The sequence below is a fragment of the Dipodomys merriami genome, unplaced genomic scaffold, assembly GCF_024711535.1.
Source record: "Dipodomys merriami isolate MVZ:Mamm:240054 unplaced genomic scaffold, mDipMer1.0.p SCAF_373, whole genome shotgun sequence".
NCBI lineage: Eukaryota > Metazoa > Chordata > Mammalia > Rodentia > Heteromyidae > Dipodomys > Dipodomys merriami.
Genome location: NW_027205304.1, coordinates 378145 through 401847, shown reverse-complemented (window position 1 = coordinate 401847; position 23703 = coordinate 378145). Strand labels below are relative to the sequence as shown.

Sequence of the window (23703 nt, the reverse complement as noted above, 5' to 3'; positions counted from 1 at the left end):
TAGCCCCCTTTTCCATTGGTATTTTCAAAGGAGTCTCACTTTCTGCCAGGGCTGGCCTAGGCTAGTGATCCTCCTACTTGGGCCTCCTCCTTCACGCCCGGTGGCTGAGGATAACAGGCACTCACCACTACACCCAGTCATTGAAAGAGATGGAGTCTGGGGAACTTTTTTTGTTGTTGTTGTTGTTGGTCATGGGACTTAAACTCTTGAGCCTGGGCACTGTCCCTTAGCTCTTCAGGTCAAGGTGAGTGCTCTACCACTTGAGCTACAGCACCACTTCAGGCTTTTTCTCTTTATGTGGTGCTGAGGAATTGAACCAGGGCCACATGCATTCAAGGCAAGTGTTCTACCACTGACCCACCTTTTCTAGGGAACTTCTGTACCTGGCCTTGTGAACCTTGATTCCACCCCCTGCTTTATGTCCACCTCCCAGGTAGCTGGGATTACAGATGTGAGCCATGGCCTGGCTAGGAAAGGTTAATTTTAGCTCCTAGCTTTGGAGTTTTCAGTCCATGGAGTTGTCCTGGTCCTGTAGGAAAGCTGCACATTATGGCTGGGGAATGTTATGGCCACACCCCAGTGACCTAAAGACCTCACATTAAATCCCGTCCCTTAATATTTCCACCACCTCCCAATAGTACCACACTGGGACGAAGGCTCTGGACCTTTGGTGGAACATTCCATATCTAAAGGATAAAGGCTGTTAGATAATTACCTGGGCAGGAGAAGCATCATCAAGGGCTCTGAGAATGAGTCAGGGAGACCCATCCCCTTCCTCAATATCTGTGAGCGAGCCACACTTCCTAGAACACCAAGTTCAAGGATGGACCATGGGGACCAGCCCGATAGAAGCCTACCAAGATTGCATGGGGCTGCCAGGGCAAGGAGACTTGGACACCTGTCTTCCCCTTCCCCTCCCCAGGTGCAGGCACCTGCCTTGTCTCTGGTGACCCTCATTACCTGACCTTCGATGGAGCCCTTCACCACTTCACAGGCACCTGTAATTATATCCTGTCCAAGCCCTGCTGGCCAGGCTTCCAGGACAACTACTTTGTGGTGAGCGCCTCCAATGAGAACCGTGGCGGGAGCCTAGAAGTATCATACATCAAAGCTGTGCACTTGGTGGTCTTCGACCTCAGGATCTCACTGTTCAAAGGCTACAAGGTCACGGTGTGTGCGCCTCCACCTCTCAGACCCCACACTAACCAGCCTGCCTGCCCACCTGCCAGGCACCTGCCTCCTTCCTCCCTCCCTCCGCTCCTTCCTTTCTTCCTCCCTTCCTTCCTTCCTTCCTTCCTTCCTTCCTTCCTTCCTTCCTTCCTTCCTTCCTTCCTTCCTTCCTTCCTTCCTTATTTTTTCCTCCTTCCTTCTTTTCCTTCTTTATCCCTCTTTCCTTCCCTCCTCTCTCTCTCTCTCTCTCTTTCTTTCTTTCTTTCTTTCTTTCTTTCTTTCTTTCTTTCTTTCTTTCTTTCTTTCTTTCTTTCTTTCTTTCTTTCTTTCTTTCTTTCTTTCTTTCTTTCTTTCTTTCTTTCTTTCTTTCTTTCCCTAGGGCTTGAACTCAGGCTTTGGCACTGTCCCTGAGGGTTATTTGTTTTGGTTTTGGTTTTTGGTTGGTCTTGGGGCTTGAAATCTGAGCCTGAACGCTGTCCCTCAGCTCTTCAGCTCAAGGCAAGCACTCTACCACTTTGAGCCACTGCACCACTTTCAGTTTTCTAAGTGTTTTATTGGAGATAAGAGCCTCACGGACTTTCCTGCCTAGGCTGGCTTTGAACCACTGATTCTCAGATCTCAGCCTCCTGAGTAGCTAGGATTACAGGTGTGAGCCACCAGTGGCCCAGCTTTGTCCGAGTTTTTTGTGCTCAAAACTAGTGCTGCGAGGTGCCGGTAGAGTGCTCGCCTTGAGCTGAAGAGCAGAGGGACAACACCTAGGCCCAGAGTTCAAGCCCCACGACCAACAAAAAAAAAGGGGGGCTAGTGCTCTACCACTTGAGGCACAGCTCTGGGTCCAGCTTTTTGGTGGTTCATTGGAGATAAGCATCTCAAGGACCTTCCAGCCCACTCTGGCTTTGAACCAAGGTCCTCAGTTCTCAGCCCCCTGAATAGCTGGGAGGACAGGCATGAGCCACCAGCATCCATCCTTCCAACCTCTCCTCCTCCTGGCAAGCCACCCATGATCCCTTTTTGCTCTCCAGATGTCGTCCCCATGCCCAGTTCCTGACTATCCAACTTCCTATGCAGGTGGAGGGCCGCGAGGTGGCCCTGCCTGTGTGGCTCTTTCAGGACCGGGTGACCATTCGGTTCAGCGGCTCCTTCATCCTGTTCCACACTGACTTCGGGCTGCAGGTCCGCTACGACGGGAACCACCTGGTTATGGTGTCCGTGCCCTCCTCCTACACAGGCCGGCTCTGTGGGATGTGTGGTGAGCTCCCGGGGCACCCTGGGGGGCCCTCCTGGCTCCATGAGGAACCCCAAGGACTTATTTCTCTGCTGATGACTGGGATTGAGGATATATACTGGACATGAAGCATAGAGTGAGGGAGGGCAGAGGAGAAGGAAGGGGGAAATCATGGGAACAGACCTGGTCTAATGGGGCAGAGGTGGCCCCCCCAATCAGCATCTGTCCCCAGCTTCTCTTACATTTCTTGTCACCTCCCCACTCCCGTAGGAAACTACAACAACAATAGCTTGGATGACAACCTAAAGCCTGACAAAAGGCCAGCCAGCAACTCCTCTCAGCTAGGGGCTAGTTGGAGGATAGCGGAGTCCTCTGACCCGGGGTAAGCTGGGAATAGGGTGGAAAAATGCTTCAGGGAACAGCCTGCAAGTATCCCTCTGTTCAAAAACAGCATAAAACCCACCAAGTCTTGGGGCTGGGAAGGTGGCTCAGTGGTAGAGCGCTTGCCTTGCATGCCTCAGGCCCTGGGTTCGATTCCTCAGCACCACATAAGCAAAAAGAAAAAAGCCAGAAGTGGCGCTGTGGCTCAAGTGGTAGAGTGCTAGCCTTGAGCTGAAGAGCTGAGGGACAGCGCCCAGGCCCAGAGTTCAGGCCCCACGACCAGAACCAAAAAAAAACAAAAAACAAACAAACAAAAAAAAAAACCCGCCAAATCTCTTCTTCATTCTCTCTAAGATGGGGGTCCTTTCTTTCTTTCTTTCTTTCTTTCTTTCTTTCTTTCTTTCTTTCTTTCTTTCTTTCTTTCTTTCTTTTCTTTCTTTCTTTCTTTCTTTCTTTCTTTCTCTTTAAGATGGGGGTCCTTTCTTTCTCTCTAAGATGGGGGTCCTTTCTTTCTTTCTTTCTCTTTCCTTCTTTCTTTCTTTCTTTCTTTCTTTCTTTCTTTCTTTCTTTCTTTCTTTCCTTCCTTCCTTCCTTCCTTCCTTTCTTTCTGTCAGCTGCGGGGCTTGAACTCTGGGCCTGGACGCTGCTGTCCCTCGGCTCTTCAGCTCAAGGCCAGCGCTCTACCACTTGAGCCATAGCACCACTTCCAGTTTTCTGGTGGTTTATTGAAGATAGGAATCTCATGGACTTTCCCGCCTGGGCTGGCTTTGAACACAGTCCTCAGATCTCAGCCTCCTGAGTAGCTAGGATTATAGGCGTGAGCCACTGGCTCCTAGCTAAGATGGGAGTTTTTTTTTTTTTTGGGGGGGGGGATCCAGTCGTGGGGCCTGAACTCTGGGCACAGCACAGCTCAAGGTTAGCGCTCTGCCACTTGAGCCACAGCACCACTTCCGGCTTTTTTATTTTTGCTTATGTGGTGCTGAGGAATCGAACCCAGGGCCTCATGCATGCAAGGCAAGCGCTCTACCACTGAGCCACCTTCCCAGCCCCAAGATGGGAGTTTTTGAAAAGTTGTCTCGATGTCTTTGGCAAGCCCAACCTTGGGAAGTTCCTCCTGATAGCTAGCCTTATTCCTTCTGGCTGCATCTGCTAGCCTTTCTACTTTCTACTCAGGAGGTAGAGAGATCTGAGGATTGTAGCACCATTTCCTTTTTTTCCCTTGCTCCCTGGTTGGCTCTCCACACTTCTTCAGTGGGGGGACATGTCTCCTGCCCTGAGTTTCCATCCTTCCTTCTCTTCCTCCACAGCTGCTTTGTGACAGGTAGCAGCCCTGTCAACTGCCAAGACACCAGCTCTTCCACCATTTGGAATAAGAACTGTGGCATCCTCCTGAACCCCATGGGTGAGATACATTCCTGCGGGCCCTGTCCTCCCCTGCAGACAGCACACCAGAACACAAAGGTGCCAAGGGCTCACGCCTGTCATCCCAGCTACTCAGGAGGCTGAGATCTGAGGATCATGGTTCAAAGCCAAGCCAGGCAGGAAGGTCCATGAGACTGTCTCCAATGCATCTCCAAAAAGCCAGGAGTGGAGCTATGGCTCAAGTGGTAGAACACTAGCCTTGAGCAAAAAAAGCCAAGCATGAGTTCAAGGTCCTGAGTTCAAGCCCTGGTGCACATGCACACACGCACACGCGCACACACACACACACACACACACACACACACACACACACACTCAGTCACTCACATAAACCACTTGCACAGGAGTTGAGAGACCCCAGCTCACTTCCTGGGCTCACCCTTGTCTCCTCCACCTGTTTCACCCCCCAGGGCCTTTCTCCAGCTGTCACCTGATGGTGTCTCCACAGCCAAGCTTTGCCAGTTGTGTGCACAGCCAGTGTGAAAGCAAGGGCAATGCCCTGTCCCTGTGCCACTCCCTGCAGGCCTACGCCAGCCTGTGCGCCCAGGCTGGCCAGGCGGTGGCCTGGCGCAACAACACCTTCTGCCGTGAGTGACTTGACCTGCACCCACACGCTCACACGGAACTGTCCTCCCTCCCCGCCCTGCTCCCTCCAGCCCCGCTCAGCTTTTTTTCTTTGTGCCCATCAACAACTTCAACCTGGGGCTAGGTATGTGGCATGTGGCTGAGTGGTAGAGTGCTTGCCTAGCATGCATATAGCCCTGGGTACCATTCCTCAGTACCACGTAAGCAGACAAAAGCTGGAAGTGGCACTGTGGCTCAAGTGGCAGAATGCTAGCTATGAGCACAGAGAGGTTCAGGGATAAAGCCCATGCCCTGAGTTCAAGCCCCATGACCAACAAAACAAGCAAACAAAAACTTCATCCTTGCCAGGTACCAGTGGCTCATGTCTGTAACTCTAGCTACTCAGGAGGCTGAGATCTGAGGATCAAGGTTCAAAGACACCCTGGGCAGGAAAGACTGTGAGACTCTTACCTACAATAAACGACCAGAAAACCAGAATTGGCACTGTAGCTCAAGTGGTACAGTGCTAGCCTTGAGCTGAAGAGCTGAGGGATAGTGCCCAGGCCCAGAGTTCAAGCCCCACGACCGACCTAAAAACAAAACAAAACAAAAAACTTCATCTTTGTTGGGCACCAGTAGCTCACACCTATAACCCTAGCTCCTCAGGAGGCTGAAATCTGAGGGCTGTGTTTTGAAGCCAGCCCAGGCAGAAAAGTCTGAGATGAGAGTCTTATCTCCAATGAGCCATCAGAAAACCAGAAGTGGAGCAGTGGCTCAAAGTGGTAGAAAGCTAGCCTTGAGCAAAAGAACTCAAGGACAGCGCCCAAGTCCTGAGTTCAAGCCCCATAACCAAAACGAAACCGAAACAAAACAACAACAAAATCCTTCAACCTTTATTGAGCTCCTGCTTCCTTTACCTGGGTCAGCACTGTTCTCTCTTCCTCTTTCCCAGAAATTGTTTATTTTTGCAATTATGGTAATATGTACATAATATAAAAATTACTATTTTAAGCCAAGTATGGTGGTTCAAGACTATAGTGCCAGTTACTTAAGAGGGAGAGATTGGGAGCTAGAGGTTTGAGGCTAGCCAGGGCATAAAGTTTCAAGAGGAGCAGCAGAAAAAAAAAAAAAGGGGGGGGGGAAAGTTCAAGAAACTTTACCTCAACAAATGGCAGGGTGTGGTGGTATACACCTGTCATCCACAACAACAAAGGGAAACACAAATAGGAGAATCAAAGCCAGGGATAGCCAGCATAATATGAGAGACTGCTTTGAAAATAATCCAAGTTAAAAAGGGAACTGGGAGTATGGCTCAAGTGGTAGAGCATCTCCCTAGCAAACATGAAGCCCTGAGTTCAACCACCCCAAAAAATAAAATACCATCTGAATGTTATAGTGGTTGGTTGGGGGGGGGGGTTTGAACTCAGGGACTGGACACTGCCCCTGAGCACTTTTGCTCAAGGCTAGCACTCTACCACTTTGAGTCACAGTGCCACTTCTGGTTTTCTGATGGTTCATTAGAGATAAAGGTTTCATGGACTTCCCTGCCCTGGCTGGCTTCAAACCATAATCGTTAGACCTCAGCCTCCTGGGTAGCTGGGATTACAAGCATGAGCTTGTCTAGCTCATCTATGTTAGTTATTTTCCAGAGAAGTTCTCACTTTATCCAGCCTGGACTGTGATCTTTCTATTTGTGTTTTTCTTTATCACTGGGATGACAGGTGCACAGCACCAAACCCAGCCATGGGTGGGTATGGAGTCTCAGGACTTCTCCTTTTTCTTTCTTTCTTTTTTTTTAAATTCCAGCCTGGCTTGATCTCTGTCTCCCAAGTAGCTAGGATTATAGGTTTGAGCCACTGTACCAGCTGACAGCTTTCCTTTTTAAGACTGAATATTCGTCCACTGTAGGGCTGATTGTGATGATACAGCCTGTAATCACATCAACTTAGAAGGCAGAGGTGGAAGATCAAGGTCTGAGACCACCCCTGGGAAAAATTGAGAATCCATTGTGTGGACACGTGGTAATCTGTCCGAAGTGGCCCTCAAGAACTCTCCTCCTAACTGTCTTCCTTTCACCTATGCCCTCCTCAGCTCTGAAGTGTCTACCAAACAGCAGCTACAAGCCCTGTGCCAACCCCTGCCCAGATGCCTGCCTCTCCCTGAACTCCCCAACATACTGCCCTGTGCTACCCTGTGTAGAGGGCTGCGAATGCCAGAGAGGATACATCCTGAGCGGACATTCCTGTGTACCTCCCAGCTACTGTGGCTGCAGGGACCCGGAGGGCTTCTACCATATGGTGAGTGCCCTGACCCCCTGCAGGCTGTGTCCTGCAACTTCCTGCTCACAAGTGACAGGGGATCTGGAGATCTCAAGGAGGGCTCAGAGACTGAGAAAGGTAGGACTGGCTGTGGTAGGCCAGGGTTGGCCAAGATGGGGTGAGGACCAAGGCCTGACACATTTAAGAGGCTGATGCTGGGAAGGGAAGCCTCCCCATCTCTAGCTTCTGAGTTCCTATTGGCTCTGCTGATCCCTGTGCCCAGGGGAGGGCTTCACCCATCTCCAGCTTCTGAGTTCCTATTGGCTGAGTTCTGCTGGTCCTGGGTCTGCAGGTGGGGGAGAGCTGGTACCCAGAGAAGACCTGCCGTGTTCTCTGCAACTGCTGGATCAGGAACAACATCACTTGCGGTCCCGCAGCCTGCGAAGACAGCCAGATGTGCTCCTCTCAGGATGGCCTGTTCCACTGCCAGACCATAGGTAGGAGGGCTGCCCCACAGCTACCAAGAGCAATCCTCCCAAGGCCTCCCAGCCTCTGCCTCTCACATTCCTCTGTAGCCCTCAGGTCCAGGTTGGCACACTGGTAATACCAAAGAAGTTTTGGCCTCCTGCTGCCAGGGAGGGCATTGTGGAGTTTTCCCACTCTTGTAGTTATCTTTGACTGCAATATTAGAATGCCTGAGCCTAGATGACTTATAAAGCAAGCCCTGTACTTCTTGAGCAATATCCCTTCTGGAAATGTATTTGTTCCCCACATCCTCCAATGGATCTGAGCATAGACCCCAGGGTATCAAGCATGCTAGGCAAGCCAATGTGCTATTAAGCTATATCCCCAACCCAGGAAATTTTGTGTGTGTGTGTGTATACACTTATTTATTTTTGTGCTGTTCCTGGGGCTTGAATTCAGGGCCTGTCTCTTAGCTTTTTTATTTTTTGCTTAATGCTGGCACTCTACCACTTGAGCCTATCTCTACTTCCAGCTTTTTGCTAGTTAATTGGAACTAAAAATCCCGTGGACCTTCCTGTCTTCCTGTCTTCCTGGCTTCAAACTGTGATCCTCATATCTCAGCCTCCTGAGTAACTAAGATTATAGGCGTGAGCCACCAATGCCAGGCTTGGAAATGTATTTCTTATAGTTCATGAGGCTGGGCGGTTCTAGGAGGAGAGGCTGCATGTGACAAGGGCCTTCTTGCTGGTCTCTGACATCACTGGGTGGGTTATAAAGATGCCCAAACTGGCTTTTTTTTGTTACAGGCCCAGTCCCTAAATAACTGGTTATCCATCCCTGGGTAATCCATTAGTCCATTAATCTATGTATCTGTGAACCACAGATGAAGGTAGAACACCCATGAGCCAATCACCTTCGAAATACAATTCACCCCTAATTTAAGGGATGGAGTCCTCACTGCCTGGATTCTGAGGGTGGAATAGCAGAGCCCCATTGTCCATCCCTCTTCCCACATTGGTCAGGAACCCCCATGGGACATTATAAATGCTGTGCTAGCCAAATTGAACCTCTTCCACTCCCAGGCCTTCCTGCAGCAGACCCTGGGAGGTTGATTGTTTTCCTGGTCCGGGGTCTCCTTACCTCTTGGATATCTCTGGCCACAAACTTAAGATCTTCCTGCCTCTCTGCCTCTTGAGTGCTGGGATTACAGGCATAAACCACCACAGCCTGCTTTAAAGCAGAGAGAACCCAAACCCATTTTCCCCTAGGGACCCTATTCTTGCCAGAGCTAGTAAGACGATCCCCCAGGCACCTGTGTCTTCTCCTAGGCACAGGAGTGTGTCACGTCTCTGAGGAAGTGAGGTATGTGAGCTTTGATGGCGTTGGTCAGCCCATATTTGGAACGTGCACACATATCCTGGTGAAAGTATGTGACCCCAGCTCGAAGTTGCCATTCTTTGAGATCAGTGCCAAGAGTGAGAGTCAAGAAGGCAAGCCCTTCCGCATCTTCCGTGTCTACATAACTGTCTTCAGCTACCAAATCACCTTGCAAAAGGGACACTCAGTGATGGTGAGCCCCCCACGCGTGGCCCTAGGGGGAGAGAACCCAGAGCCTTCCTCCTGCTTACTGCCCTGCTCTCCTCTTCAGGTCAATGATGAGCCAGTCACCCTTCCTACCAACTCCAAGATCCACGGGGTCAAAATCACTTCCAGCGGAGACTACACCCTGGTCAACATTAAGAATGGAGTACAGGTCAAATATGGTGGCGATCATTTCTTGGAGATCAAAGTCCCAGCAGCCTATCACAAAAAGGTAAGAAATGCCTGGCTCCGCCCCATCCCACCACACCCAAGTGGTCTCTGCAGGAAGTGGGGCTGCTGAGTGTGCTTTCACAAGGACACACCAACAAAAAATGCTCTTAGAGCTGGCTGTGGTGCTTCACGCCTGTAATCCCAGTTCTCAAGAGGTTGGGGCAAAAGGATCCTTAGTTTGGGGCCAGCTTGGGTTACTTAGTGAGGCTTTGTTGAGAGAGAGAAGAGGAGGGAAGGAGGGAGAAAAAGGGAGAGAGAGAAGGAAGGGAGAAAGGAAGGAAGAAGGAGAGGGGAAGATAGGAGGGAAGAAGGAAGGAAGAAAGGACGAAGGGAGGAAGGAAAGAAGTAAGAAGGGAAGGAAAGAAGAAGGGGCCAGGCACTGGTGGCTTGTGCCTGTAATCCTAGCTACTCAGGAGGCTGAGATCTGAGGATTGTGGTTCAAAGCCAGCTCAAGCAGGAAAGTCCATGAGACTCTTATCTCCAATAAACTACTCAGAAAAAGCCAGAAGTGGTGCTGTGGATCAAATGGTAGAGCATTAGCCTTGAGCAGCACAAAGAGGCTCAAGGACAGTGCCCAGGCCCTGAGTTCAAGCCCTAAGACCACCAAAAAAAAAAAAAAAAAAAAGCAAGAAGGGAAGGAAGGAAGGAGCTATTAGGCCTGTTAACTCTCAAAGTCCATCTGTCCACCTAGCTGTGTGGCGTGTGTGGGAACTTCAACGGCCAGAAAGAAGATGACCTAATGATGCCCAATAATGAATTAGCTGAGGAAGCCCACGACTTCATGGACAGCTGGCAAAACCATGACATCGACCCAACGTAAAGAGCCCTGAATACTGACCCAATGTGTGTGTGTGTGTGTGTGTGTGTGTGTGTGTGTGTGTGTGTTTGGGGGCTTGAATTCAGGGTGTGTGTATGTGTGTGTGTGTGTGTGTGTGTGTGTGTGTGTGTGTGTGTTTGGGGGCTTGAATTCAGGGTGTGTGTATGTGTGTGTGTGTGTGTGTGCGTGTGTGTGTGTGTGTGTGTGTGTGTGTTTGGGGGCTTGAATTCAGGGTGTGTGTGTGTGTGTGTGTGTGTGTGTGTGTGTGTGTGTGTGTGTGTTTGGGGGCTTGAATTCAGGGTCTTGAGCTATCTTTGAGCTTTTTTTGCTCAAGGCTGGAGCTCTACCACTTCAGCCACACTACCACTTCCAGATTGGGGGTGACTTAATGGGAGTAAGCGTCTCATGGACTTTCCTGCCCAGTGTGGCTTCGAACCGTGATTCTCAAATCTCATCCTCCTGAGTAGCTAGGACTATAGAACTGAATCACAGTCACCTAGCAACTGCCCTCTCCTCCCGCCCCTTGCATGCTTGCTTGATTGCTTGCCAGTCCTGGGGTTTGAACTTAGGGCCTGGGAACTGTCCCTAAGCCTCTCTGTGCTCAAGGCCACTTCCAGCTTTTCTGTTTATGTGGTGCTGAGGAACCCAGGGCTTCATGCATGCTAGGCAAGCACTCTACCACTAAGCCACATTCCCACCCCAACTGTCCACTTCCCCCTCCCCATCCCTGCCAGTCAGCCTCAGCTGGGAAGGGAAGACCACACATTCTACTGTGTGTGAGAGCAGGGGGTAAGAGAGTTCTTTGCATCCCAGAGCTTCTGGAACCTTCACTGGGAAAAATGTGAAAGCCTTCCCTTCTTAGAAACCTGAGAGGCGATCAAGGCTGTTTGGGAGGTCCCCCTGAGCTCAGACCAGCTTCCCCATGAAGCAAGGTGGGCTGGATCCTCCAGAGTTCTCTGTGGGTGGTAGGTGGACTGAGCAGTGGCCAATCCTACACTAATGCCCAACACCTCTTGTCTCAGTTGCCAGGCCCCGGAAGAGTTCACACAAGTGGAAGTAGAGGAGACCACGCATGAAAAATGCCGGCCAGCCGACCTGGGCAAAGCCCGGCAAGCCTGCCAGGAGGCTCTGCAGACCCCAGCCTGGGCTGAGTGTGCCACGAGGGTGGACGTCAAGCCCTACATCTTGGGCTGCATAGACAAGCTCTGTGAGTCTGGGGGGCGCTCCGGTGGCCTCGTCCACACCCTCTGTGAAACCCTCCAGGGCTTCGAGTCTGCCTGCCGCAATGAGGGACTCAAGACTCCCATCTGGAGGAATAGCAGCTTCTGCCGTGAGTGTCCCCTGTGCGCACCCCAAACTCTGCCTCTCCCAAAGAGCTCCCTCATCCTCCACCAGGCCCCTGTCACCACTGCCCCTCCCGTCAGGACAGCGCCCTGCAGGCTGATTGTTTTCTCTGTGTGTGTGTGTGTGTGTGTGTGTGTGTGTGTGTGTGTGTGTGTGTGTGTGCTGTGCGCGCGCGTGCTCGCTCGCCAGTACTCAGACTTGAATTCAGAGCCAGGGTGTGCTGAGTTCTCAAAATCCCTTTTGATGCTCTACTACCTGAGCCACAACTCTACTTGTGGCTTTTTGGTGGTCAATTGGAGATAAAGGAGTCTCTCAGACTTTCCTGCCTAGGCTGGCTTCCAACTGCCAGCCTCAGATCTCAGCCTCCTGAGTAGCTGGGATTCCAGGTGTGAGCCATCAGAGGCAGAGAGCGCCATGCTTATTGCTCTTGTCCTTGGCCTGGCACACAGCACATGCACAATCATTACTTGCCTAATGGATAATAAAGGAAGCCCCCAGCCCAAGACGTATTGATGGCTCTTCTCCCACCCTCCACCTCCCCCCCCACCCCCCCACCCCCGCCCTGCAGTCTGGTTTCTACAGCTCCTGCCTTCTCTTGCCTCTCCACTCACCCCCGCATCTCTTGTCCATCCCACAGCTCTGGAATGCCCAGTTAACAGCCGATACTCTAATTGCCTTCCGTCCTGCACACCATCCTGCCGGGAGCTGGATTGTGAGAGCGCAGCAGTCAGAGTCCCCCTCACCTGCACGGAGGGGTGCATCTGCCAGACAGACTATGTGCTGAACGAGGGCCAGTGTGTGCCCAAGAGCTCCTGTGATTGCAGAACTGCCGAGGGGGCGGTCATCGCCGTGAGTGGGCACGCAGGCCAGATTAGGGAGGGGAGGCTTTAAACATGGCATTTCCTTCTGTCTTCGCTGGACCTGGGATTTGCTTGGCACTACAGTTGCTCCTGGGTAGATTGGAAAGAGCAGAGCCTGGGTGTAGGATGACCTCTGGGGCCTCAGTTACCTCATGTGTAAAATGGGTTGGTACAATGGCAAGAACATTGCTTTTGAGGCACCAAGATCCAAAGGGCAGCCAGGCACTGGTGGCTCACGTCTGTGATCTCAGCTACTCAGGAGGCTGAGATCTAAGGATCACATGTTAAAGCCAGCCTGGGCAGGAAAGTCCAGGAGACTATTACCTCCAATTAACCAGCAAAAAGCCAGAAGTAGAGCTCTGGCTCAAGTGATAGAGTGCCACTCTGAGTGAAAAAGCCAAGTGAGAGTGAAGATCCTTGAGTTCAAGCCCTGCATAAACACACAGACACAGACACAGACACACAGACACACACAGACACACAGACACACACAGACACACAGACACACAGACACACACACACACACACACACACACACACACACACACACTCTCTGAACTTTTTGGCTGGAGTCAATTATATTAGACTCTAGGTGTCTATGGGGTGATGAGTTCTAGGACCTTCCAAAGATACCAAAATCCATACTTTTCAAGCCTCATAGTAGTTGCATAAAAAATTTTTTATTTTTGGGTCCGGTTGTGGGGCCTGAACTCTGGGCCTGGGCACTGTCCCTCAGCTCTTCAGCTCAAGGCTAGCACTCTACCACTTGAGCCATAGCGCCACTTCAGGCTTTTTTCTTTTTGCTTATGTGGTGCTGAGGAATCGAACCCAGGGCCTCAGGCATGCATGGCAAGTGCTCTACCACTGAGCCACCTTCCCAGCCCAAATTTTTGCATTCTCAAAGCAGGGTTTTTTGCCTATAATCCTAACTATTCAGGAAGCTGAGATCTGAAGATTCTGATTTGAAGCTAGCCCATGTAGGAAAGGCTATGAGATTTTCATCTCTAGTTAACCAACAAAAAGCAGGAAGTGGAGCTGTGGCTCAAGTAGCAGTGCCAGCCTTAAGTGGAAAAAAATTGTTTTTTGTTTATGCCAGTCCTGGGGCTTGAACTCAGGGCGTGGGCACTGTCCCTGAGCTTCTTTTGCTCAAGGCTAGCAATCTACCACTTGAGCCATAGTGTCACTTCCAGCTTTTTTTTTTTTTTGTCGGTCGTGGGGCCTGAACTCTGGGCCTGGGTGCTGTCCCTCAGCTCTTCACCTCAAGGCTAGCACTCTACCACTTGAGCCATAGCACCACTTCCGGCTTTTTTCTTTTTGTTTATGTGGTGCTGAGGAATCGAACCCAGGGTCTCATGCATGCAAGGCAAGCACTCTACCACTGAGCCACCTTCCCAGCCCCTCTTCCAGCTTTTTCTGTTTATGTGGTGCTGAGGAATTAAACTCAGGGCTTTGTGTATGCTAGACAAGAATTCTACCACTAAGTAAGCCACATTCCTAGACCCTGAGCGAAAAAATTTAAGAATAGTGTCCAGGCCCTAAGTTCACTTCCCAAGAGTGGCACACACACACACAAAAAAGCATTTACAGTTTTTCTTATATGGTTTTAATTATCTCTGTTTAATGCAATGTAAATCTCATGCAAATAGTTGATCTGCTGTATTGTTTAGGAAATAATGACAAGAAAGAATTACTTATGTAATTCCTTCTGCTAGACATGAAACCCAAAATCTTCTGCATGCTAGGCAAGCACTCTGCCTTCAGCTCCAGATGCCATTAGTTGTATGTTTATACTGGGACTTGATGAAGGGCCTAGCTACTGTCCCATAGCTTTCTCTGCTCAAGACTGGCCCTCTACTGCTTGAGCTCTACTTCTGGATTTTTGGTGTTTCATTGGAAACAAGAGTCTCCTGGACTTTTCTGCCCAGGCTGGCTTTGAACCATGATCCTCAGATCTTAGCCTCTTTAGTAGCGAGGATGACAGGTGTGAGTCACCGGTGGTGCCTGGCTAACTTTTTTTTTTTCACGATTGTGGTTGACTCACTTAGTGTGAAACCACAGACAACTGGGGGCATCTGTAAACACTTTAGATAGGGGTGAGGGCTGAGAGAGTCTTGGCTTTTCCCTCCTCACTCTCCTTTCTCCCCCTCCCCCCCTTTTCTGCAGGTGAACAAAACTTGGATCTCTAGTGGCTGTACCCAGAAGTGCATGTGTTCAGAAGGGAGGGTTCAGTGCCGTTCCTTCCAGTGCCCCTATGGGTCCCACTGCCAGCATGGGGAAAACGACAACAGTTTCTGTGCTGCTGACAGTAAGGGAGCTGTGGGGCCCAGCACATGGAGGTGGAGCGGGAAACTAAGATCTGGGAAACTTGGCTTCACATTGGGGTTTTTGCCACCACTGACCATGTGCTAGTTACTAATCCTTTCTAGAAGAGGCTGAATGGATTTTCTGTGTGTGTGTGTGTGTGTGTGTGTGTGTGTGTGTGTGTGAGTGAGTGTGTGTGTGTGTGTGTGTGTGTGTTGGTACTGGGGCTTGAACTCAGGGCATTGTCATTTAGCTTTTTCACTCAAGGCTGGCACTCTACCCCTTGAGCCATAGCTCCACTTTTTGGCTTTTTGCTGGCTTATTGGAGCAGTGAACTGTGATCCTCAGCTCTCAGCCACCTGCGTAGCTAGGATTACAGGTGTGAGCCACTGGCACATGGCCCAGATTAAGGTTTTAATGGGGGTAGGGGAGGAGAGAAAGAAAGCTGCAGCCCTCCAAGGCTGGTGGGCCTCACTGGAAGGCCACAGCGGGAGTCGTGGTCAGGGGAAGGATTCTGAGGGCTCAGTGCTGGGCACTGAGTGTTTGCTTTTCTTTGCAGAGTCGGATCAGTGCACAATCTTAGGAGACCCCTATTACCGCACATTTGACCGCTTTGGATACCATTTCCCAGGCCAAATGACCTATATCCTCGTAAAGACAGTGGAAAGCCTGCCCGAGGGCTTAGAGAGCCTGCTCGTGGAGGGGCGGAACAAGCTGACGAAGTCCTCCAGTCCTACCCTCTACGAAGTGATCATTATGGTCTATGGCTATAAAGTCCAACTCCAAACAAACCTGGAGCTTGTGGTTCGTAAGAGGGTCTGGGAAGAGAGCTGGGCCATGGAGTCACGTGGAGCCTGTGGGGCCAGGGCAGGCAGGCATCGTCATGGAAAGGGGGCCACAGAGGATGGGCTGGAGAAGGGCAGGGGGGTTGAGCGAGAGGCAAAGGAAAGACAAGGGGAAAAAGGGGCATTTTGAATGGTATGTGAGAGGTTTAGTAAATCATTTTGTTGTTGTTGCAGTTATTTTGCCCATATTGAGGCAATTGGCTTTTGTTGTTGTTGTTGTCGGTCATAGGGCTTGAACTCTGGGCCTGAGCGCTGTCCCTCAGCTCTTTAGCTCAAGGCGAGCGCTCTACCCACTTGAGCTACAGCGCCACTTCCGGTTTTCTAGTGGTTTATTGGAGATAAGAGTTTCACGGACTTTCCTGCCCGGGCTGGCTTTGAACCGTGATCCTCAGATCTCAGCCTCCTGAGTAGCTAGGATGACAGGCATGATCCACCGGCGCCCGGCCAATTGGCTTTTTTTTAATCTTTTCTTTTCTTTTCTTTTTTCTGTTGGTCATGGGGCTTGAACTCTGGGCCTGGACGCTGTCCCTCAGCTCTTCATCTCAAGGCTAGCTACAATACCACTTCCGGTTTTCTGGTAGTTTTTTTTTTTTTTTTTTTTTTTTTTTTTTTTACATTTCTTTTTTTTTTTTTTTTTTTTTTTTTTTGTCGGTCGTGGGGCTTGAACTCTGGGCCTGGGCGCTATCCTTCAGCTCTTCAGCTCAAGGCAAGCGCTCTACCACTTGAGCTACAGAGCCACTTCCTTCTGGTAGTTTATTGGAAATAAGAGTCTCAGAGACTTTCCTGCCCAGGCTGGCTTTGAACCGTGATCCTCAGATCTCAGCCTCCTGAGTAGCTAGGATGACAGGCGTGAGCCACCAGCGCCCAGCTGGCTTTTTTTTTTTTTAAGTTGATGCTCTATCATTTGAGCCACACCTCCACTTCAAACTTTTTGCTGCTTAATTGCAGAGAAGAGTCTCATGAACTATTCTGCCCTGGCTGGCTTTGAACCCTAATCCTCAGATCTCAGCCTCTCAAGTAGCTAAGATAACAGGCATGAGCCACCAGCACCTAGAGTGTGGATCCTTGATCTCTGTGGGTCTTCTAGTTTGGAGGAGGAAGCAGTTTGAACACAACTAATAACTCAGGGCTGGCAGGCATCTCCGCTTTGCCTGAGCTGTATAATACACAGATAGCAGTTATATTTTGTCTATACTTGGTCAAAACCACATGCAAGCTGGGCACCAGTGGCTCGCACCTGTCATCCTAGCAACTCAAGAGGCTGAGATCTGAGGATCCAGGTTTGCAGCCAGCCCAGGCAGACAAATCCAAGAGACTATTCTCTAACCATTGGGAACTCAAAAGTAGAGGTGTGGCTCAAGTAATACAGCACTAGCCTTGAGCAGGAATGCCAAGTAAGAGAGCCAGGCCCTGAGTTCAAGCCACATGCAATAAATCAGCAAATAAGGCAGGCCTACTGTCCAGATAAAGCCAGCATGGGCAAGATCAGCAGAGAATCAGCTTGATCCAGCACATCCTGCATGCACTTCCAGTCTCCCCTATATTCCAGGTCAACGATCAGAAGATGAGCATCCCCTACACACCCACTGAGGAGCTGGAGGTCACCCTGCGAGGTACTCGGATTTTTCTGATCACTGCATTTCAGCTGATCGTTAGCTACGATGGCAAGAATCTTGCAGGTAACCTCGCAAAAGGGGAAAATAGAGAATAGAAGGCACCTGTCTGCGTGGGGGGAAGGAAACGCCCAGCACAAACAGACCAAGCTATCGGGGGAAGAAGAGGGGTGCCCTGCCAGGAAATGGGGGTTCACTTCAGGGGATGTCCTGGCTCCTATGCAGTGATCAACCTGCCTAGCACCTACCAGGGGCTGGTGCGTGGCCTGTGTGGGAACTACGACAGAGACAGGACAAATGACTTCATGCTACCCAGTGGCCGGGTCACCCAGAATATCCACGTGTTCATCAGCAGCTGGACCGTGAATCCCCAGGACTCCCTCCTCCGCTTCCCAAGGTGAGGGCTGGGGTGCGGGGGACATGAGCAGAGCTCCAGGCACACACAGACCTTGCTTCATGTCCTTGTGTCACTTGCATAGACACAGCTGGCCATGGGCTTCTCTCCTCCAGGGCCTTACCAGAGCAAGAAGAGGGAGAGGAGAAAGACGTACCTGCCATCCAGTCACAGTGCAGCCCAGAACAGCTGACTTTAATCCATGCTAGCCAGGCCTGTCGGGTATTGGTGGACCCCCAGGGTCCTTTTGCCACCTGTCACCAGATTATAGATCCAGAACCCTTCCAGGAGTGAGTTGAGGACTCAGGACTTGCAAAATCCATCCAGATAACCTACTCTGACCTACCTTTTTTCCTTCCTTCCTTCCTTCCTGCCTTCCTTCCTTCCTTCCTGCCTTGCTTCCTTTCTCTCCCTTCCTCCCTCCCTTTTTTCTTTCTCTTTCTCTTTCTCTTTCTCTTTCTTCCTTCCTGCCTTCCTGCCTTGCTTCCTTTCCCTCCCTTCCTCCCTCCCTCTTTTCTTTTTCTCTTTCTTTCTTTCTCTTTCTCCCTTTCTTTCCTTTCTTTCTTTCTTTCTTTCTTTCTTTCTTTCTTTCTTTCTTTCTTTCTTTCTTTCTTTCTTTCTTTCTTTCTTTCTTTCTTTCTTTCGTTCGTTCGTTCCGGTCGTGGGGCCTGAACTCTGGGCCTGGGCGCTGTCCCTCAGCTCTTCAGCTCAAGGCTAGAGCTCAACCACTTGAGCCACAGCGCCACTTCCAGCTTTTTTCTTTTTGCTTATGTGGTGCTGAGGAATCGAACCCAGGGCCTCGAGCATGCAAGGCAAGCGCTCTACCACTGAGCCACCTTCCCAGCCCCTCTTTCTTTCTTTTCTTCTTCTTCTTTCTTTCTTTCTTTCTTTCTTTCTTTCTTTCTTTCTTTCTTTCTTTTTGGTTGGTCATGGGGCTTGAACTTAGTGCCTACTCACTGTCCCTGAGCTTTTTTGCTTACCACTTGAACCACAACACCACTTCCAGTTTTCTGGTGTTTTATTGGAGATAAGTCTCACGGACTTTTCCTGCCCGGGCTGGCTTTGAACCATGATCCTCAGATCTCAGCCACCTGAGTAGCTAGGATGACACACGTGAGCCACCAGCACCAGCTTCTACCCTGACCTTTCTAAGGATTCCACTCTGTACCCCTCCAGCTCTCCTCTGTGGCTCATTTCCTGGTGGCCCTTCCTCAGCCCTATCTCGTGTGTCTTTCTGTGTGAATACCAAGCCCTTTTCTGCACAGCTGGGTCTCTTTGTCTCCCCGATGCTGACAGCCTCCTCTTCCCCAATCCCCAGGCACTGTGTGTTTGATCTGTGTGCTGGTCAGGACCCCCAAGAACAAGAGGAGCTGCGCTGCCGGGCCCTCAGTGGGTATGCCATCATTTGTCAGGAGGCAGGTGCCAGCCTGGTCAGCTGGCGGAACCATACCCGCTGTGGTAAGACACTGCCCCTGCCCGGCAGCCGGCCCCATCCCCCTGCTATTCCACCTGGCTCAGTGCTGTTCCCCTTGGACTTCCTGTCTTGTTTCTTTCCCCCATCCTTCAGTGCACACTAACTTCAAGGTAGCACATGTTTCTAACCTGATCCCTTCTCTGCCCTCCTCTGGGAACCCCCTCCCTCCAGTTACCCCAGCTCTATTCCTACCCCTGATACCTACCCCCTGCCCATCAATTTAGTTCCTTCCACTCCATCTCAGGTCCCAGATACAAATCCTCCCAACAGAGCCAGGTCACTTGCTTTGGCTCCCATTCCCCCAGGTAGTGTGCTCTGTGGGGTGACTTTGTACCCCTTCTTCCAGCTTTGGGTCCTGTTGCTTGTTTGTGCCGGGCCTTAACCCCACCTGCCCCTGACTGTGCCTCTGTCCCTCAGCCATGGTGTGCCCGGCCAACACGGTGTACAAGAGCTGCATGACGCCCTGCCTGGCATCCTGTGCCAACCCGGCGGCCGCCAGGGGCTGTGAGGGTCCCTGCTTAGAAGGCTGTGCCAGCCTCCCCGGACACATCTACAGTGGCACCAGGAGCCTCCCCAAGGCCCGCTGCGGCTGCACTGCCGCTGGCATCTATTACCAGGTCTGAGAGGCCATGGGGAGACCTGGGAGCCCATGTGCAGACCTTGCTAATTTGGGGGTGAAGCCAGTGCTAGTCCTTCCTGCCCTTCCCCCCGCCCTTGCAGCTGGGTGACAGCTTTGTGACAGAGGACTGTGCCCAGCATTGTACCTGTGCCAGCTCGGGGCTCCTGCTGTGTGAGCCCTTTGGCTGCAGCGCTGGGGAGATCTGCACATTGGCCAACTTCACCCGAGGCTGCTTCCGAGGTGAGCCCTTGGCCCTGCTCTGTGCCAAACCCATGGGTCACCCTCTGGATGCTAGACTAGTGCTCATGCCTGTAATTCCAGCAACTCAGGAGGCTGAGATTCAAGGATCACTGTTTAAAGCCAGCCCGGGAACGAAAGTCTGTGAGACTCTTCTTTCCCATAAGAACCACCGAAACACCAAAGAATAGATAGAGCTGTGGCTCAAGCAGTAGAGCACCAACCTTGAGTGAAAACGCTAAGACACAGTGCCCAGGCCCAGAGTTTGAGCCCCAGTACTGCCCCCCCAAATCACAATAAAGGATTGTTGTTCCCTAAACATTTGAGCCCTTAATGTCCTCTGAGGGCCCGCACCCCTGGCACTGGATCCCCCTCTTACAGGCACAGCAGGTGGGAATCCAGTGGTTCAACAATTTCTCAGAGCCCAGGCTAGCCCTCTGAGAGCCTAGACTGCGGCCACCCTGCCCTGTCAGCGGCGGTCCCAGGACCCCTCACACCCTCTGTCCCTGCAGAAAGCCTGTGTCTGCGGAACCCGTGCCACAACGACGGACGCTGTCGCGAGCAGGGAGCCAGCTTCACCTGCGAGTGTGACCCCGGCTACGGGGGGCGCCTCTGCACGGAGCCCTGGGACATCCTGGTCCCCCAAAAACCAGGTGACGGCCACGTCCCGGACTTGTCCCCTGCTGGTGACTGCCACAGGATTAGCCTGTGTATAATATCACACACACACATGACAGTACCAAGTATAGGTAGTTATTACACATGATGGACAGATCACAGACAGGAATACTAATGTATGTATTCTGTATTCTGTATATATTATATGATACTTTTAAATTTTATATATATATATATATATATATATATATATATATATATATATATATATGTGTGTGTGCTTTCATATTTACATTCTTTTATTTTTTTTTGGCCAGCCTGGAGCTTGAACTCTGGGCCTGGCCTCTGTCCCTGCTATCTGTTGCACAAGGCTAGCACTCTACCACTTGAGCCACAGCACCACTTCCAGCTTTTCCTGTGTATGTGGTACTGAGGAATCAAACCCAGGGCTTCATGCATGCGAGGCAAGCACAATATCACTAAGCCACATTCCTAGCCCTATATTTATATTCTTTTAAATATATATTGTGCATGTTATATAATTTTAATGAAAATATTGCATAATTATATAATATATAGGTCATGATTATGATTTAAATAATATATAATAGATTTATCTAGCTGGGCGCCAGTGGCTCACGCCTGTAATCCTAGCTACTCAGGTGGCTGAGATCTGAGGATCACGGTTCAAAGCCAGCCCAGGCAGGAAAGTCCATGAAACTCTTATCTCCAATAAACCACCAGAAAACCGGAAGTTGCGCTGTAGCTCAGATGGTAGAGCACTAGCCTTGAGCTAAAGAGCTGAGGGACAGTGCCCAGGCCCAGAGTTCAAGCCCCACAACTGACAAAAAATAAATAAAATAAAAATAAATAGATTTATCTATTAGTATATAGTATATATTTATATATTATCTATTTGCATTTATTGTATATTATGTTATATTTATATTATATATTTATATGTTGGTAAATAACATGTACAGTAATAGTATATATAGTAATAGTATACATAATATATACTATTATATATACTATATATATAGTACATATAGTAATAGTACATATATTAATATATTTATATACTATATTATAAACAATATAAAATATATATGAGTATATAATACATATTCATATATATTTATTTTGTGTTTTCATTTTTGTTTTGGTCGGTCGTGGGGTTTGAACTCTGGGCTTGGGCACTGTCCCTGCGCTCTTCAGCTCAAGGTGAGCGCTCTAACACTTGAGCCACAGCACCACTTCTGGTTTTCTAGTGATTTATTGGACTTTTCTATCCGGGTTGGCTTTGAACCATGATCCTCAGATCTCAGCCTCCTGAGTAGCTAGGATTACAGGTGTGAGCCACCAGTGGCCGGCTCATATATATTTGTATCAGTATATACTATATATAATAGACATAGCATATAGTATATATTAACATATGTTAAGTGTTAAGTGATGGATATAATGCACAACACATTAACATATCATAATATAATGGGATATATAACATGAGATCTATATCACAGATACGTGCATACTATATGTAGCATGTAGTATTAAATATACTTCATGTTACATATAATTAGGTGAACTATGTCACATAATTACAATTATTTAAATCTTATTTGTATTATAATTCCATTCTACAAGGTAATGCTACCTTGTACAATTACTGTATAATTATGTTATCCAACATAATTATAATGTATATTGTCACATACAATAGAGAGCATGTCACAATATGTCCTTAGGATAGCAGGACAAAGGTCTTTAATTAGCCACGTTCTGTGCCATGTACTCTAGAATGTTCTCTCTGAGCCCTGGCTCCCCTCCCTGCCTGTCACTCCCCTGTTATCCCCTTCCCCCTCCCCCAGTGTGTAGGGCTCATGTGTAGCCTGCTCGAACTCTGGGCCTGGGCGCTGTCCCTCAGTTCTTCAGCTCAAGGCTAGCGCTCTACCACTTGAGCCACAGTACCACTTCCAGTTTTTTTTCTTTTTTGCTTATGTGGTGCTGAGGAATCGAACCCAGGGCCTGAGGCATGCAAGGCAAGCGCTCTACCACTGAGCCACCTGCCCAGCCCGAGGGTAGTGTATTTAACACATACACCCCAGACTCCCCGCTAGAGATTGGGGCTCAGTAGACACAGTGTGGGGCCAGCATCTGCCTTCCCAGCAGCCAGCTTGTGCAGACTGACCAACCAGGTTTTTGGCTTGCTCCTTGAGAAATGCTGAGTGTAAGATACCGGGGACTCTAGCGGCCAGCTAGACGAATGTCCCCTGGAGTTGGGACTGGAAACAGAGCTTTCTGGGGTGAGGAACAGTTCTAGGGGTGACAGCCTTCTGGGCACAGAACCAGCCACAGCCAGAGGTTTAGGGGATGAGGTCCCTCACATGGCAGCCAAGGACCCCATCTTACCTTTCCTGCTTCATAGGCCTCTCTCTCTTCCCGTTTCCAGAACCATCCAGCTTTGTGGCCGTCCTGCTGGGGATGCTGGTGCCTGTGGTGGTCATTCTGCCGGTCCTGGTGGCAGTGGCCACCAGGGAGTGTGTCCACAGGATGAGGCGGCAGCCGTGGAGGAGGTGGGTCCTGAACGGGGGGCTGAGGAAGGGGGAGGTGGGGTGGGTAGGGGTGGGCAGAGGCTAGAGCACACGGAGGTGGTGTTCTTCTGTGTGTGTTCCTTTACCAGGGAGAAACCGCGGAGCCCAGAAGGCTGGCTGGTGGACCGAGGTGAGAACTGCTCCCTGGGGCCCTGGGCTTGCATGGGCACGGAGTACAGTTCCCAGCCAACAGACTTTCTGGCTTTCTCCTCAGGGAATGTTCCAGAGCCTGCCTTCAAAGCTATGCCCTTCTGAGTGCCCCTCCTCTAGGAGATAAAATGATTGCTTTTTCTATGGGAATGTCTTTATGATTTACGGGGAGGAGGAAACAGGGCTGAGTACTGGGTAAAATATTCCAGGGGGAGGGAGAGCCTGGGTGTCAAGAGGGGAGGGGAGGGTCCCTTCCAAGAAGCCATCTGTGGGTGGCCCATTGAGCCAAAGGAGAAGAAGAGGGGTGGGAGGGAAGAAGGGACAGTGGGATGGAGCCCCAGGCCTCTGGTTCTGGGATTCAGGAGGAAAAATCTTCACGTGCCATCTTTACGTGGGGATGTGGGATGAAAAGTCATTCTGACCAGTTTTGTTTACTTTTTTTTGTATGCCAGTATTGGGGCTCGAACTCAGGCCAGGGCACACACTCAAATTTTTTGCTCAAGGCTGGTGCTCTACCACGAGGCACAAGCCCCACTT

At 50.1% G+C, this 23703-nt stretch overlaps 1 protein-coding gene across 1 annotated transcript in view; it reads left to right on the top strand.

Annotated features, from left to right (window-relative positions):
- Zan (zonadhesin) overlaps positions 1-23303 on the top strand; it is a 49244-nt gene extending 25941 nt beyond the window's left edge. Inside the window, exons 24-47 of the mRNA XM_069989269.1 lie at positions 923-1170; positions 2239-2419; positions 2666-2777; positions 4084-4178; positions 4609-4785; positions 6854-7059; positions 7373-7517; positions 8814-9055; positions 9134-9298; positions 9989-10113; positions 11137-11444; positions 12096-12307; positions 14482-14623; positions 15179-15423; positions 17014-17143; positions 17303-17474; positions 17588-17761; positions 18790-18929; positions 19363-19562; positions 19666-19804; positions 20314-20454; positions 22875-22998; positions 23106-23146; positions 23231-23303. Of these exons, the coding sequence (XP_069845370.1) occupies positions 923-1170; positions 2239-2419; positions 2666-2777; positions 4084-4178; positions 4609-4785; positions 6854-7059; positions 7373-7517; positions 8814-9055; positions 9134-9298; positions 9989-10113; positions 11137-11444; positions 12096-12307; positions 14482-14623; positions 15179-15423; positions 17014-17143; positions 17303-17474; positions 17588-17761; positions 18790-18929; positions 19363-19562; positions 19666-19804; positions 20314-20454; positions 22875-22998; positions 23106-23146; positions 23231-23271 (3905 nt within the window). The 3' untranslated portion in view covers positions 23272-23303. The remainder of the gene's footprint in view (positions 1-922; positions 1171-2238; positions 2420-2665; positions 2778-4083; positions 4179-4608; positions 4786-6853; positions 7060-7372; positions 7518-8813; positions 9056-9133; positions 9299-9988; positions 10114-11136; positions 11445-12095; positions 12308-14481; positions 14624-15178; positions 15424-17013; positions 17144-17302; positions 17475-17587; positions 17762-18789; positions 18930-19362; positions 19563-19665; positions 19805-20313; positions 20455-22874; positions 22999-23105; positions 23147-23230) is intronic.
- The last annotated feature ends 400 nt before the right edge of the window (positions 23304-23703 follow it).